The sequence below is a fragment of the Myotis myotis genome, unplaced genomic scaffold, assembly GCF_014108235.1.
Source record: "Myotis myotis isolate mMyoMyo1 unplaced genomic scaffold, mMyoMyo1.p scaffold_m19_p_16, whole genome shotgun sequence".
NCBI classification, from domain to species: domain Eukaryota; kingdom Metazoa; phylum Chordata; class Mammalia; order Chiroptera; family Vespertilionidae; genus Myotis; species Myotis myotis.
The window spans coordinates 10,189,671-10,203,083 of NW_023416320.1; the positions used below are offsets into that span (position 1 = coordinate 10,189,671).

A 13,413-nucleotide genomic window follows, 5' to 3' on the forward strand; every position below is an offset into this window, starting at 1 on the left:
TTTTACAGAGAGGAAGGGAGAGGGATAGAGAGTTAGAAACATCGATAAGGGAGAAACATCGATTAGCTGCCTCCTGCAGAACCCCTACTGGGCATGTGCCCGCAACCAAGGTACATGCCCTTAACTGGAATCGAACCCGGGACCTTTCAGTCTGCAGGCCGCCGCTCTATCCACTGAGCCAAACCGGTTAGGGCAGCGGTGGGCAAACTACGGCCCGTGGGCCGGATCCGGCCCGTTTGAAATGAATAAAACTATTGAAACAAAAGACCGTACCCTTTTATGTAATGATGTTTACTTTGAATTTATATTAGTTCACACAAACACTCCATCCATGCTTTTGTTCTGGCCCTCCGGTCCAGTTTAAGAACCCGTTGTGGCCCTCGAGTCAAAAAGTTTGCCCACCCCTGGGTTAGGGCTACACTGGAGTATTTCATTCACAGAGAAAGGCACTGTTTTTACATTTTAGGATCTATCCATCTAGACATCTTTTCTCACCGGGGGGAGTGGGCAGGGAGGGGCTTTATTTTCTTTGTCCTGTGAAGTCCAGGCCAGCACCGGGACCCTGTGGTTCTAGCTCCCCTGCAAGCTCCCGGAAGCACGCTGTGGCATCTGTGGTATTAGCCAGCACCTGGCGCACAGTGAGCCTTACTCCCTGTTACTTTTTGACTCAGGAGGGAGTGAATACTTGAATGTTGTAGTTCCATGACTGTGAGCTGCACAACTGTGCTTTCCTGTTCACGGCTGCAACCACAGAGACCGGCTACTCCCTGCCTGCTGGGGTCAGTGAGAGCCAGAGCAGACCCTGCTCTCACCAGCTTGTGGTGTTTCTCAGAGCTTCCCCCTCACTCAGACATCGCTGGAAAGGTCCGTTGGTGTCACCCTGTGGAGGGCAGTTTGGAAATATCTGTCAAAATTGCAAATGCTGCCCGGCCGGCATGGCTCAGTGGTTGAGCGTCAAGCCATGAACCGGAAGGTTAAGGTTCGATTCCCAGCCAGGGCACATGCCTGGGTTGTAAGCTCAATCCTCAGTGGGTGGCGTGCAGGAGGCAGCCGGTCAGTGATTCTCTCTCATCATTGATGTTTCTATCTCTCTCTCCCTCTCCTTTCCTCTCTCTGAAATCAATTTAAAAAAAAAAATTTCCAATGGTAAAAATACTCTGCGCCTCCACACCCAGGAGTGTATCCTGTGGAGACACTTGTCCTTGTGCAACCTGTTCAAGGTCATTCATTGCAGCTCTGTTTGTAGAAGCAAAAGCTTGAAAATAAGCAAACTGTCCTGCAATAGAGGACTATCTTTTTACAAATAGAATGGGGATCTCTTGATGTACAGGTGAAATGATCTCCAAGATACTTTGTTAAGTGAAAAAAGTAGAGTTAAGCAGAAAAAGACTATGTGGTGTGCCACCATTGTGTAAACATGGGTAGAAGTGAAAGAAGTATGTACGTATCTTCTCTGGAAGGATGAGTGAGAAACTGACTTTGATGCTGTCTCCAGAGGGCAGCTGGTCACTGGGAGTCAAGAGTGAGAGAAAAACCTCACTGCCACCCCTGTGCCCTGAGAGCCGAGAGCCCGTCCATATGCACGGGCGTCATTGCACGGCTCCGGGACGCGCCCTTGTGGTCTCTGGGAATGGCACTCCCTGGGGCTGTGCAGTGGCCACAGGGGGCTACTTGGTGGACTCATCTATTAAAATAAAAACCAGAGGAAACAGAAAAGCATGGCTGGTGCAGTTGGTTATTAATCTTTACTAGAGGCCCGGTGCACAAATTCATGCACGGGTGGGGGCCCTCAGCCTGGCCGGAAATCAAGGCCTAGTGGGGGGCCGGCTGGCTGGTGGGGAGGGACCCCCGGGGAAGTTGGCTGGCTGGGGGTAGGGGCCACGGGAGGCTGCCAGCTGGCAGGGGGGAGGGGCCGTGGGAGGTTGGCTATGGGAGCACACTGACCACCAGGGGGCAGCTCTTGCTTTGAGCGTCTGCCCCCTGGTGGTCAGTGCACATCATAGCGAATGGTCGACCGGTTGTTCGGTTGTAATGGTTGCTTAGGCTTTTATATATATAGATTATATTTCTTAGAAAACTTTCTTTTCTATGTTTGTTTTCTTAAATAGAGATATAGTACAGTAGCTATAGTTATTTTAATTGCCCTATCCTAAATTACTCAGAATTGGCTCTCCTCTTTGGTTTTCATTAGACGCCCTCCTGCAAAACGGCCCAACTACATTAAGCTGGGCACTCTGGCGCCATTCTGCCTGCCCTGGGAGCAGTTAACGCGAGACTGGGAATCGAGAGTCCAGGCCCAAGAGGAACTGTCCGGAGCTTCCTCCTCAAGTGGTGGGGAGAGCGACTCGAGAGACCAGGCGCCCTGTGCTCCCATGCCTGGACAAGCTGCTCAGGGGTCTGGTGGAGGGGGCACAGCCCTGCACAACTCCAGTGAACCCGAGGGAGCGATGGACACAGAGTGTCCAGCTCAGGCCGGGACTGAGCAGGTACCAGGCCAGGATGCCCGTGGCCAGCTCTTCTGCGTTCTCAGGTGAGTGCACACGACTTCCAGATATGTTCTAGGCCATCTCTTTTAATGCCAACCAGGCTACAGGTGTAAACGTAACCACTGTTCTTTTTTTTTTTTTTTTTCATTTATATGTTTATTCAGTCACCGGCTATGTGTTGAGCCTTTACTGTATTAGGAATAAGATATTTTTTTGGTTTGTTTTCTTGGATGATTATGGTAGAGATACAGTATTTGGGAAATGCATCATATTTTCAAGCACCAAATAGACTTTGGACTTTCAATGTTAATATGAAGACATGTTTGTATTTAGGAATGTCTATTAAGCCTTTACTATTTTTAAACACATATTTAGATTACATGGTATAAGATAAACTTTTTTAAAGCTTAGGTACTAGTGAAAACCTGAATAATTGAAAATGTTTTTATTTTAATTTGGTCAGTTCTTCCAATGGTAAGACATAAGGGGGGCATGACTTGGTAGACAGTGAGTATGACTTTTAGAATCTGTTTGCATTCCCCTCTTTAGCAGGTTTATGACAGAATGCTACTATTTTGGCAATTTTTCATGAATTGAAACAGACAGATTCATCCATTGGTTATCATTGATTGATTCTTGTATGTACCCTACCGGCGATTGAACTAAAACATTGGCATTTGGGGACAATGCTCCAACCAGTTGAGCTATGCAGTGTTGTGCCCAGATTTCATGATTCCCAAGAACCCACAGGGAGCCAGCGAGTCCGATGCAAAAGCAAAGAGTCATTCATTTCAAACCTAGGTTTGGCTCCCCTGCCACACTCACCGATGCAACGGTAAGCTCCAGTGGCCGAGAGAGAGAGAACTCTGTGTGGAGAGAGGTTTTATAGGGGTTTGGGGTAAGGGGAGGAGAAAGGACTGTGGGCCCTGCTGATTGGCCAGGCGTGAGTACACAGGATGTGGTCATAGTGATGGCGTGCACTTCCCTTGACAATCTTCCGGGAAGAAGCTTGCTGAGCACATGGCCAAGTTAAGATGAAGGGCATAGCCCTTACCCTGGGGCAAGGTGGAGGGCGTACTCCTCGCCCTTTCATTCCCCCCTTGTCTTGGAACTTCCGGCTCAATCATGAGACGGACTGCATTTCTATTCCACCATTGCTAGAGGCCCATACTGGGCACACAGAACTATCAACTGAACTATCCCTATAAGCTTAACAAATGGCCCGGTGGAAGGGAAAGAAACCATTTTAGATTTAACAACTTCTATTGAAACAGGATTTTTCTTCTTAAAATTCCTCCATGGCTATCAAAAAGCCAAATCAAGATTAATTTATCTACTGTCCTGATGTTTGCATACACACAACAAGAATGGTAACTGACTACCTTTGCTGGAATTTCATGGTTGAATCTTAATGTGCCCCGTATGGCCAGGAAGCCAAGCCATCCAGCTGCCATCAAGCCTGCCTGCAGTATCTGCTGAGTTAGGTGAATCCCTCACCTGTAGCAACTCCACCTGAGCCCACGCTCCAGGCTTTAAGGACCATCTCAGTAGCCCTCCTACTTGTTGCGGCCCAGAGTGTGTGGGGTTCTGCAGGGATGCACAGGCATCTTTACTGCTCCCCTTCTACTCTTACCAACCGCCAGTGATGGTAGGGCATCAGCCTGACGCTCCAGCGCCAGCCATCTTCAGGGCTCCCAAGCAGGATACCAGGCTTTCTTCGTGGCATTTTTACTGGCTTCAAGTCTTTAGAGCTCAGATAGGGCTCTTCGAAACATGATACTCCAGTCAAAGTTTTCCGTTAATAAAACCACTATTAGGAACCAGTCTTACTGAATCTATGCAAAGAAACGTACTTATTTAGCTTTGCCAGATTTCGGAGGAATTACATAAGGAGAAAAACATACTGATCTACTCTAAGATTTTCTGACTTTCCTTGCTAATTCCTTTTCATGGATTTAAAACAAAACAGTAACTGTTGGCATAAAACCTTCTTTCTATGCATAACCATGCCTCAGACCTTCTATTCTAAACAGGCTTTTTCCAGCTTTACTACCCCTGACATGGCATGGTGACTCAGGCCTGCAAGACAGTATTACAGGCTGCCAACTGTTAGCTATCTCTCAAAAGAGACCAAAACCTGATGGGCACCCTTCCCTGTCCAGTTGGGCCCCTGCCCTCTTGGCAGCTAGGCACCCTTTACTTTTGGGGGTCACCCCACACAGCTCCCTTCCAGGACAGCCAACATACATTCAAACCTGCAAAAGAATCAAAGGTTAATATAACATATCAATACAATGAAACATAATATTGGCATCATGGCCGCTTTAGGCAGCCAAATCTTCTGCTACCAAACATGTGATCCTATAAATTGTCCTTGTCTCTTTGGAGCCATGTCCATGAAGATGCAGGCATTATCTAAGTGTATTACACAGTATCGTGGGGGCTCCTGGTGACTGGAGAAATCGCGAGTCATGTTACCGGCATCAGGCAGGTCAAGCACTCCGTAGCTTGAGCTTGAGCGGGTTGCGTTGATCTCGATCGATGCTCCCTTTGGTGATGAAGTCTTTCCAGATGGACCCAGGTCGTGACGCCGTCTACCTTGAGAGCGGTGGGGGTCGTCAGCACCACAATGTAGGGACCCTTCCAACGTGGCCCTAGGGTCTCCCGGCGGTGCCTTCTGACGTAGACCCAATCTCCTGGTCTGTGCTGATGAGGAGTTGGGGTTGGGCTGGTCTCATAGATGGCGCGGAGGCGCGGCCAAATGTCCTCGTGCGCCCTCTGGAGCCCTCTCAAGGAAAGAGATTGTTAAAGAAAAGCCACCCAGTCCTCGCCAGTCTCTGAGTCAGACAGATTCCGCCTCTCTTGGAGAACTTCAAAGTCCTGATGGCTTCTAGGTAACCCTGTTTATCAGTTACAGCAGCAACAGGTACCAAACCCTTTCAGTACATTTGACCAGCTTCATTCCCGCTCACCTTTACAGATTCTAAGGCCCATTGTCTTCCTTTAACCAGCAAGCCAAATGACACTGGCCTGTATTATTTAATTCAGCACAGGCAGGGGGAAGGGCCCATGAAATCTCTGCCCTGAGGAACTGTGAGCCCCACCCTTAAACGTCCCAATCAGACTAGAAAAGCCACAAATACTTTTTAAATCTACCCCAGAATTCCAAAATCACAACCCAGCACTGAATATCACATAGCAAATCAAAGTTCCCAGCAAACAAACAGACAGAGATGTTTACTAGTTAGGTGGGCAGATTCCACCTCGGACAGAGAGCAAGCGCTCTTGGGGCAAGCATGTGCCTTTTTTTTCCCACAGACTTCCACACTTACATGAACAAATAATTATACCCAAGTAGACATACAAACATCAAATAAACATCCAACTTACACCCTTTCAGTGAGCAGACAGGAACAGATGTGGAGGCCTCCCTTTCCCACATCCCAGGACAGGACTTTTGACCTATGTCTCATCCAGATAGAAACGGTACTCATATTGAACAAGGAAATCAAGACTAAATAGACACAATAACTAGATACATTCCCCATTAAGAACTTCGAGGTGCATGCCACATTTATACCACAAAATACCAACAAATCAGTTTCAGTTGTGTCGAGATACAGAACAAGTCCCTGAACAGAGGCAGTAGAAAACTGCCTAGGAATGCTTCTTTTCTACCTTTTTAAAAGATAGGCCAGATCCGAACCCTTAGCCAGTCCGAGCTTTGACTTCCCTCCGGAGATGGTGAATACCATCTAGAAGCCATTCCTCCAGATACAGGACAAGTACCTTAGAGATTCTTGATAATCTACATCAGTAATCCATTCACACAATCCCCCAAAAGTTAAAGAGGAAGGAAAGAACCATTCAATGTCCTTCAAGAGGATTTCGGCGAAACAACAAAATCGACAGATTTAACACATTGGAAAACCAAGGCCAGAAGTACCCTCAGACGTTTCAGGGGTACCAAGGAAGGAGAAGTTAGGCCACGTCCAGCCCTTTTCACAATCCACCATCAGTGACAAGTCCCAGTTCACTGGTTTACCATTTATTTAATATTTCTTTTTCCTCCTATCATACCAAGGCCATGCTTTCCAGGTAGCTAGAACTTTTAAACCACAGTTTCTACCTGAAATAATTGTACTTTACTTTAGAAATTGGATTACTGCTATCCTGGCATCACAATTTTCCTGCTGGGGAATTCAAGAAGCAAACCCATAACTATTAAGGCCAAAACAGTCTCGGGTTTTTATTCTGTACACAGCAAAAGGTCAAGTTCAGCTCAAAACTATGCGCACTCGTTTTTAAACTGGCCTTTTCCTTTACATGTGCACAGAAATCCTGGATGCATTTAAATACAATCTCTATTGTCGGCCCTTATAAAGCCAACTGCTCAAAACATTGGTCTATCATACCACTAAAATTATATTAAGACCGTGATTGCTAATTTAGTATTAAATAAATCTGGGAGGCAGGCACACTTTCTGCCCCATCTGCATTTCCTTAGTAAAACTCCGCCTTAAAACTCCACCCCTGAAATCCCATCCTGCCTCAGTGAGCAGACATTCCTTTTGTGATTGACTAAGTCAGAGGGAGGGGCCTGCTGTTCCAAGATGGTGGCCCCCAGGGGCACGGCATGCCATGCGGCCAACATGGCAGCTGCCAAGTCAGGCAGCTCAACATTGTGGCGGTCTAAACTGTTCTCTGACAGAAAAGATGATTTCCTCATTCTCACAATAAACAAGGGAAGAGCAAATCAAAAACCCTAAAAGAGAGATGGCCAACATTATATTGCAGAACTTTTTAAAATCTTAGGTAGCAAATTAAATATGCTAGCCCAAAACCCTATCCGAAAATGGATGGTGCGCACATTAGTTTTAAGCCAGCTTTTCTCCTAACACGTGCACAGAAATCCCAGACGCATTTACTTGGGGAGGGGGTGACCTATTTCCACAGACCCTCACTCAGGCGGCCGCCCGACCGCCACACAAAGAAGGGGGGAGGGCAATCCCCCTCCCTCCACACTCCCACACTTTCACCAGACATTCATTCAGACTTTAAACAATCCATTCAATTCCTAACAACTTCCCAACTCCTGAGGGAGCTCTAAAGCCTCCCCCAATCTCCTTGAAATGATCAATCACAATACCCAAAGGAGCAGTCTGAGTCCATCCCATAACATCCGTCCAGTACAAACACAGAACACTAAACAGGGCCCGAAAATACAGGCTTCCAACTCCATGGAAGCAACTAGACGTCGGCCTTACGCCAAACCGGCAGGAGCGACCTGCCTCGTCTCAAATCCGCGAGGGGTATATCCATCCCTCGTGAGGGGCATATCCATCCCGCCTGGGGTGAGGGGCATATCCATCCCTCCTGGGGAGCGGAACGTCTTCCAACTCTCCCCCGCCTGTGGTCGTTCACGGCGCGTCCGCCTAGACCCCTCAGGCAATTACAGATTCCAGAAAAGAGCTCACACTGAACAGAACATACAACGACACACACATACCACGGTCAGTCAGACTCTTCGGATCGGGGGTCCCTCGATGGTCTTGGGAATCCCGGACGAGCCCCCAAATGTTGTGCCCAGATTTCATGATTCCCAAGAACCCACAGGGAGCCAGCGAGTCCGATGCAAAAGCAAAGAGTCATTCATTTCAAACCTAGGTTTGGCTCCCCTGCCACACTCACCGATGCAACGGTAAGCTCCAGTGGCCGAGAGAGCACCACTGTTCTTGATGCAAGGCCCAAGTCAAGTTTTGGACTCAGAGAGACACCATGGAAACGGCCACATCACATTAGACGCTAACTTACGAACTGATTTGAAAAATTACCATCCATAGACCCAAACCAAGAGTTTTTTTTCTACCGACATGTTTCAGTCTGCTCACAAAGCAGTACTTTCACGAGTGTTATGTGAGGTGACGACCCCTGCAAATTCCAAGTGAGCACTGTTTGCTTTGAATCACTGAATTTGATTTCTTGTCATTCCTTTTGGATGATCTGAATTTGTGGCCGATTACGTACTGATTTATTGTGATATTGTCATATCATAGACGATAAAATGTGTTCTACTCAGTCCTGCTGCAGGCATTGGATTTTGCTTATCAGTTACCCTTTATTCGGATATTTATTTATTTATTGCTCTGATTTTTATAAGAAGCAGTCACACCTCTTGCCTTATACTTTTTTCCCCATGTAACTTCCTTAGAATTTTTTTTTTTTTAATATTTTTAATTGATTTCAGAGAGGAAGGGAGACGGAGAGAGGGATAGAAACATTAATGGTGAGAGAGAATCATTGATTGGCTGCCTCCTGCATGCCCCCCACTGGGGATTGAGCCTGCAACCCGGGCATGTGCTCTTGACCGGAAACGAAGGCAGGACCCTTCAGTCCGCAGGCTGACACTCTATCCATAGCCAAACCGGCTAGGGCCCTTAGAATTTCTTTTTAATCAAAATATCAATTCCTCCTTAATCCTCTCTGTGATTACAGCCTTAGATTCTACCCCACTGTCTTATTTTTCTCTGCCTTCAACTTCTTAAACCTTTAGTCTTTCTCAGAACAGTAGACACATAAAAAGTAAAATCTGAATACAAAAAGGCATTAATGTTAATTTTTAATTTCTTAAAAACATTAATGGAGTTTTGATCCTTTCCCACAGAGTCTAAAAATTAAATTAACTCTCGCTATGCCTAATCTTCTAATTGCATATTTTCTCCTTGAACAAAATACCCTCAAACGTGTAGGAGCAGAGCATCGCTGAAGCAGCTGTCAGCCTGGTGCCGGCCCAGTTCTGGGGACAGTCGGGCGGCCCAGCGAGCTCCCGGCCGGGGGCAGCAAGAACTGACCGCAGAGGCCCGCCGGTCCCTCCTGGCCCGCTTCCCCAGGGCCCTGGTGTGGGTCAGCCTGTCCCTGCCCGGGAAGGGCAGCCCCGAGCCGCACGCCATGATCTGTGTCCCAGCCCAGGAGGACCTCCTCCAGCTCCGCCGGGACCGGCTGTACTGCGGGCCCCAGGAACCCAAGCACAGCGACCCGTTCAAGAGCCAGATCCGGAAACAGAAGGAGAGGCAGACCCGCGAGAAGAGGCGGCACCTCGGGCGTGCTGCCTCGGAGGACCTGGCAGAGGCGGACCCTGCGGCGGGGCCCCCGGCTCCGACCCTGGGCCTGTGGCCAGGCCCGCTCCCCGACGTGACGGCTCACTGCTCCAGAGTCCTCCTGGGCTTCGTCACCCAGGGAGACTTCTCCATGGCTGTCGGCGGTGGGGAAGCCCTGGGCTTCGTTAGCTTGACGGGCCTGCTGGACATGCTGGCCGGCCAGGCCGCCGCCGAGAGGGGCCTGGTGCTGCTGCGGCCTCCCGCCTCCCCGCAGTACCGGCTCGCGAGGATCGCGGTGGAGGTGTGAAGGCGGGCGTGCGTCCTTGCAGGGGACAGACGGTGGAGGTGTGAAGGCAGGCGTGCATCCTTGCAGGGGACAGATGGTGGAGATGTGAAGGCGGGCGTGCATCCTTGCAGGGGACAGACGGTGGAGGTGTGAAGGCGGGCGTGCATCCTTGCAGGGGACAGACGGTGGAGGTGTGAAGGCGGGCATGCGTCCTTGCAGGGGACAGGCGGTCCCGTTTGCCCAGTCCCACAGCTGGCAAGTTTGGTTTGAGCCGTCTTCTGTTTTGAAATGTCATGTGAAACTGCTTGGAAGCGAGAATAAAAAAAAAGATGCATCATGCACGTGGATGGGATGGATGAGATGTTTATGTCATTCCAGTCACCTCACTGATTTCCATCCTCCTCTGTCCCTGCTGTAGGGCCTTGGAATATGCGGCACATATTTCTATTACGATTTCTTGGTCTGTGTCGTTCTTGCTGGAAACCATTAGCAGCTTTATGTTTCCTCGCCCCCTTTGTCATGGGAAAGCACGGGCTTTCGGGTCTGTGTAGAAACCTTGTCGCCATGTGGTAGGCAGGGTGGTGGTTTGATGATTTGATTGTTGCAGGAGAGGCAAAGGCTGTCAACATCTGGCCACTGCCGTGAGGTGCGGCGCCCGTCTGGCCGGGTGCGAGTCCGCGCTGTGATCAGTGTGCCTCACACTGACTCCCTGAAGGAGGATGCCCTGGAGGATGGGTTGCTGCCCCTTTGCAGGTGGCCCGGGTTGTGGTGAGCGGGTCAGGGTAGAGTGCAGGGGTGGTCTGATTTCATCATCCAGCCTCTGCGTTGCTGACCAGCACGGGATCCTCAAGGCTACTTAATTTTTCTGGGCTTTTTTGCTTCTGCAAAACCATAGAAGAGCATTTTAAAAATATGTTCTGTGAAATGTGTCAAACCCCCGCCTCCCCCCCTCCCCCCGCAAATAGAGTGAGAGAGTCCAAGGTCAGATTGATTGGGGAAACTGGGGTGAACACAGTTAAGCATTTCTTTTTAAAGGACTCCTGGAACCTCCCATGTGATAATGGACATTGTGAATCTCCAGGGTATTGTCCATCGTGTTTTCTAAATCTTTTTGATCCCAAACTCCTTTTGCAAGGAGTAGCACAGGGTAGGATCTGTGTCCTCAGGAACGGGCTTTGTAACCATGGCCTACGGCTGGACGCTCACCTCCAGGGGGCGGTGACCACAGCGATCCGCTGCTGGTACACAGTCGAGCAGCCGCCCTGCCAGGCCACCTGACATTGAGCAGGGCAGCGAGGAGGCCTCGTCCTGGCCCACGGGGAGAGTGGGGGCGTCGCCGCTTGTTTTCACTTGCGAGAAACGAGGTGCTCGTGAACTTCCAGTCGCCACGTGTGTCTCTCACCCCCAGTCCCTTACTGCCCTGGCCTGGATTCCCAGGAGAGCTTGAGGGCGATAGTCTTTAAAATCTAAATTGTCCAGTCGGGCGCTATTTCCTGCAAACGGGTTCTTGCTGTAGCATCTGGCACCGGCTCCTGCGGGGTGATGGGCTGGGGAGGGACACAGAAGGGCTGTAGTAGCCGATGAGACGCCTGGGTTTTCCCTCTCACCAGGCCTCTCCGTGTACTTGTGTCCAACCCCAATGAGACCGGAAAACAGTCTCACTCGGTGGTGTCTGTAAACAATACATTAAGATGTCACCCGATGTCCCGTTGTGAGTATTTACTGGATCGTCCCCCATTTGTCCTGTAGCCTCTCAGCCACGTGGTCTGTGCCTGGCGCCCGTGCCAGCCAGTCTGCTTGTGCTGAGTCATGCCGCCCGCCGCCCGCCCTCCTCACAGGCCACAGCCACGCTCTGCTCTGCGGGGGGAGGTCAGACCCCGCCGAAAGGCAGACGAGCCCTTCCCAAAGCATATCCCTGAGAAAAGGGGTTTCACGGCTACATAAATGGGGGAGCTCTCCGCCGCGTCTCCTGTTGCCGGTTCACTGACTGTTCATCTGTGAGGCTCCGCAGGTCCCTGCAGGCAGGAAATGTCTTTCCCAGACACCCCTTCCCGCTTGCTTGCTTTTTTTCTTTCTACCTTTTTGCATCGCTGTTGTCCAGAGGACACTAGTGTCATGGAATGTGTTTCTTTCGATCCCGCTAGATGCCCGCTGAGCTACCGGATAAGTACAGCATGGCCCGCCCTCTTGTCGAGGGCACGATGGCCAAGTTCACGAAGCCAGGAAGCATCCCGAGGAGCAGGCTAGTGAGCTGAGCTCCCGGAGACCCGCTCCACCCCGAGTTCCCACCACCTTCCCAACAATAACAACTTGCGTCACCCGGTAACCGCTGTACCTTTCTGGTCCACACCCTTCTAGGCTTGGAGATGTGTGGTTTGTCATTTCCTTTTAAGAAAAACAGCATCCGCAATCGCTCATATAAACACCTACGTGTACATGTGCAGCCTGAGTGCCTATGGCCAGTTCCTCACGGAGCTTGATTGGCGGGAGGGACCCTAATGTGCATGCTCCCTCTGTCGGAAACAGGAAGTCAGCAGGCGCGCCTGGCACTCCACGTAGCGTTGCTGTCTTGCCTGCTGCACGCCCAAGGTGAGTGCCTTCTCCCTGGCCAGTGGGAGGTGCGGTGAGGTGGGCAGTGGTGGCCGGATGGACTCCATAGAGCCTTAACGGATGCACTATGGCCAGCCGGTCGGAGGCCCGGGGAGCCCAGAAGCCGGCCCTGCTGGGGGCTGCCCCGCAGATGGTAGAAGGCGACAGAGACTAGCAGCTGCGGTCACTCGGAGCAGCGGTCCCCGTTACGCACTCCCGATCCCGGTCACCCCCGAACCCGGAGGCCCGCAGGTGCAGTCTTTCCTTACACAGCCGTGGCTTCCATTCCTGGCTGCACATGGGAATCACCCGATACCCAAGCTGCCCCTGAGTGTCGGGCTGGGCCAAGCATCAGTATTAGAAGCTCCCAGGCTGTTCTGACGTCTGGGGCCTGCAGCTTGGAGAGGCCCCTGCACTTGGGAAAGCCTGACTGAGGAACGAGGCCAGGGGAACACTGCAACTCTCGTGCGGTTGGGCCCGGCTCACGGGGCCTTTTGTGAAGCAGCCAGGTGGGAACGCATGAGAGCACGCGGCCAGGGCCGCTGGTCAGAGCAGGGACTTGCACCTGGGAAGAGGCCTGGCGTTGCACACGCCCACGGCCTGGCTCAGTACTTGCAGAACTCTGGCTACTGGGGAATATAAAGTGAGGCCTGTCTGTTTGCTCTGGGGGAGTGTCCTTCCAGATCGGCTACTGCTAACCTTGGCTGATCGCGTGGGCCCTTTCCCAGCCTGGAGCCCAGGTGTGGCCCAGACACTGGGATTCCTGAGAGCTCCCAGGTGCTTGCAGCCCGAGCTGAGAACCTCGGCTCTCGGTGTTTAGTCTGAGGTTCCAGTGTCATGAGCCAAGGACACAGAAACGTATCGGTCACGGGGAGCCCTGCAGGGCGGAGCAGATGTAGGCTCCTCGAGTGGGCATGTCGCTGTCACTGATGAATAGATAGGGTCCTGCGGGTCT

The 13,413-nt window shown here is 50.8% G+C and overlaps 1 protein-coding gene across 1 annotated transcript in view; it reads left to right on the forward strand.

Moving 5' to 3' along the window:
• The window catches only part of POP1 (POP1 homolog, ribonuclease P/MRP subunit), a 32,787-nt gene extending 22,128 nt beyond the window's left edge, over positions 1–10,659 (forward strand). The window contains exons 15-16 of the mRNA XM_036337841.1: positions 2,192–2,530; positions 9,236–10,659. Coding sequence (XP_036193734.1) covers positions 2,192–2,530; positions 9,236–9,890 — 994 coding nt within the window. The 3' untranslated portion in view covers positions 9,891–10,659. The remainder of the gene's footprint in view (positions 1–2,191; positions 2,531–9,235) is intronic.
• Positions 10,660–13,413: the final 2,754 nt, after the last annotated feature.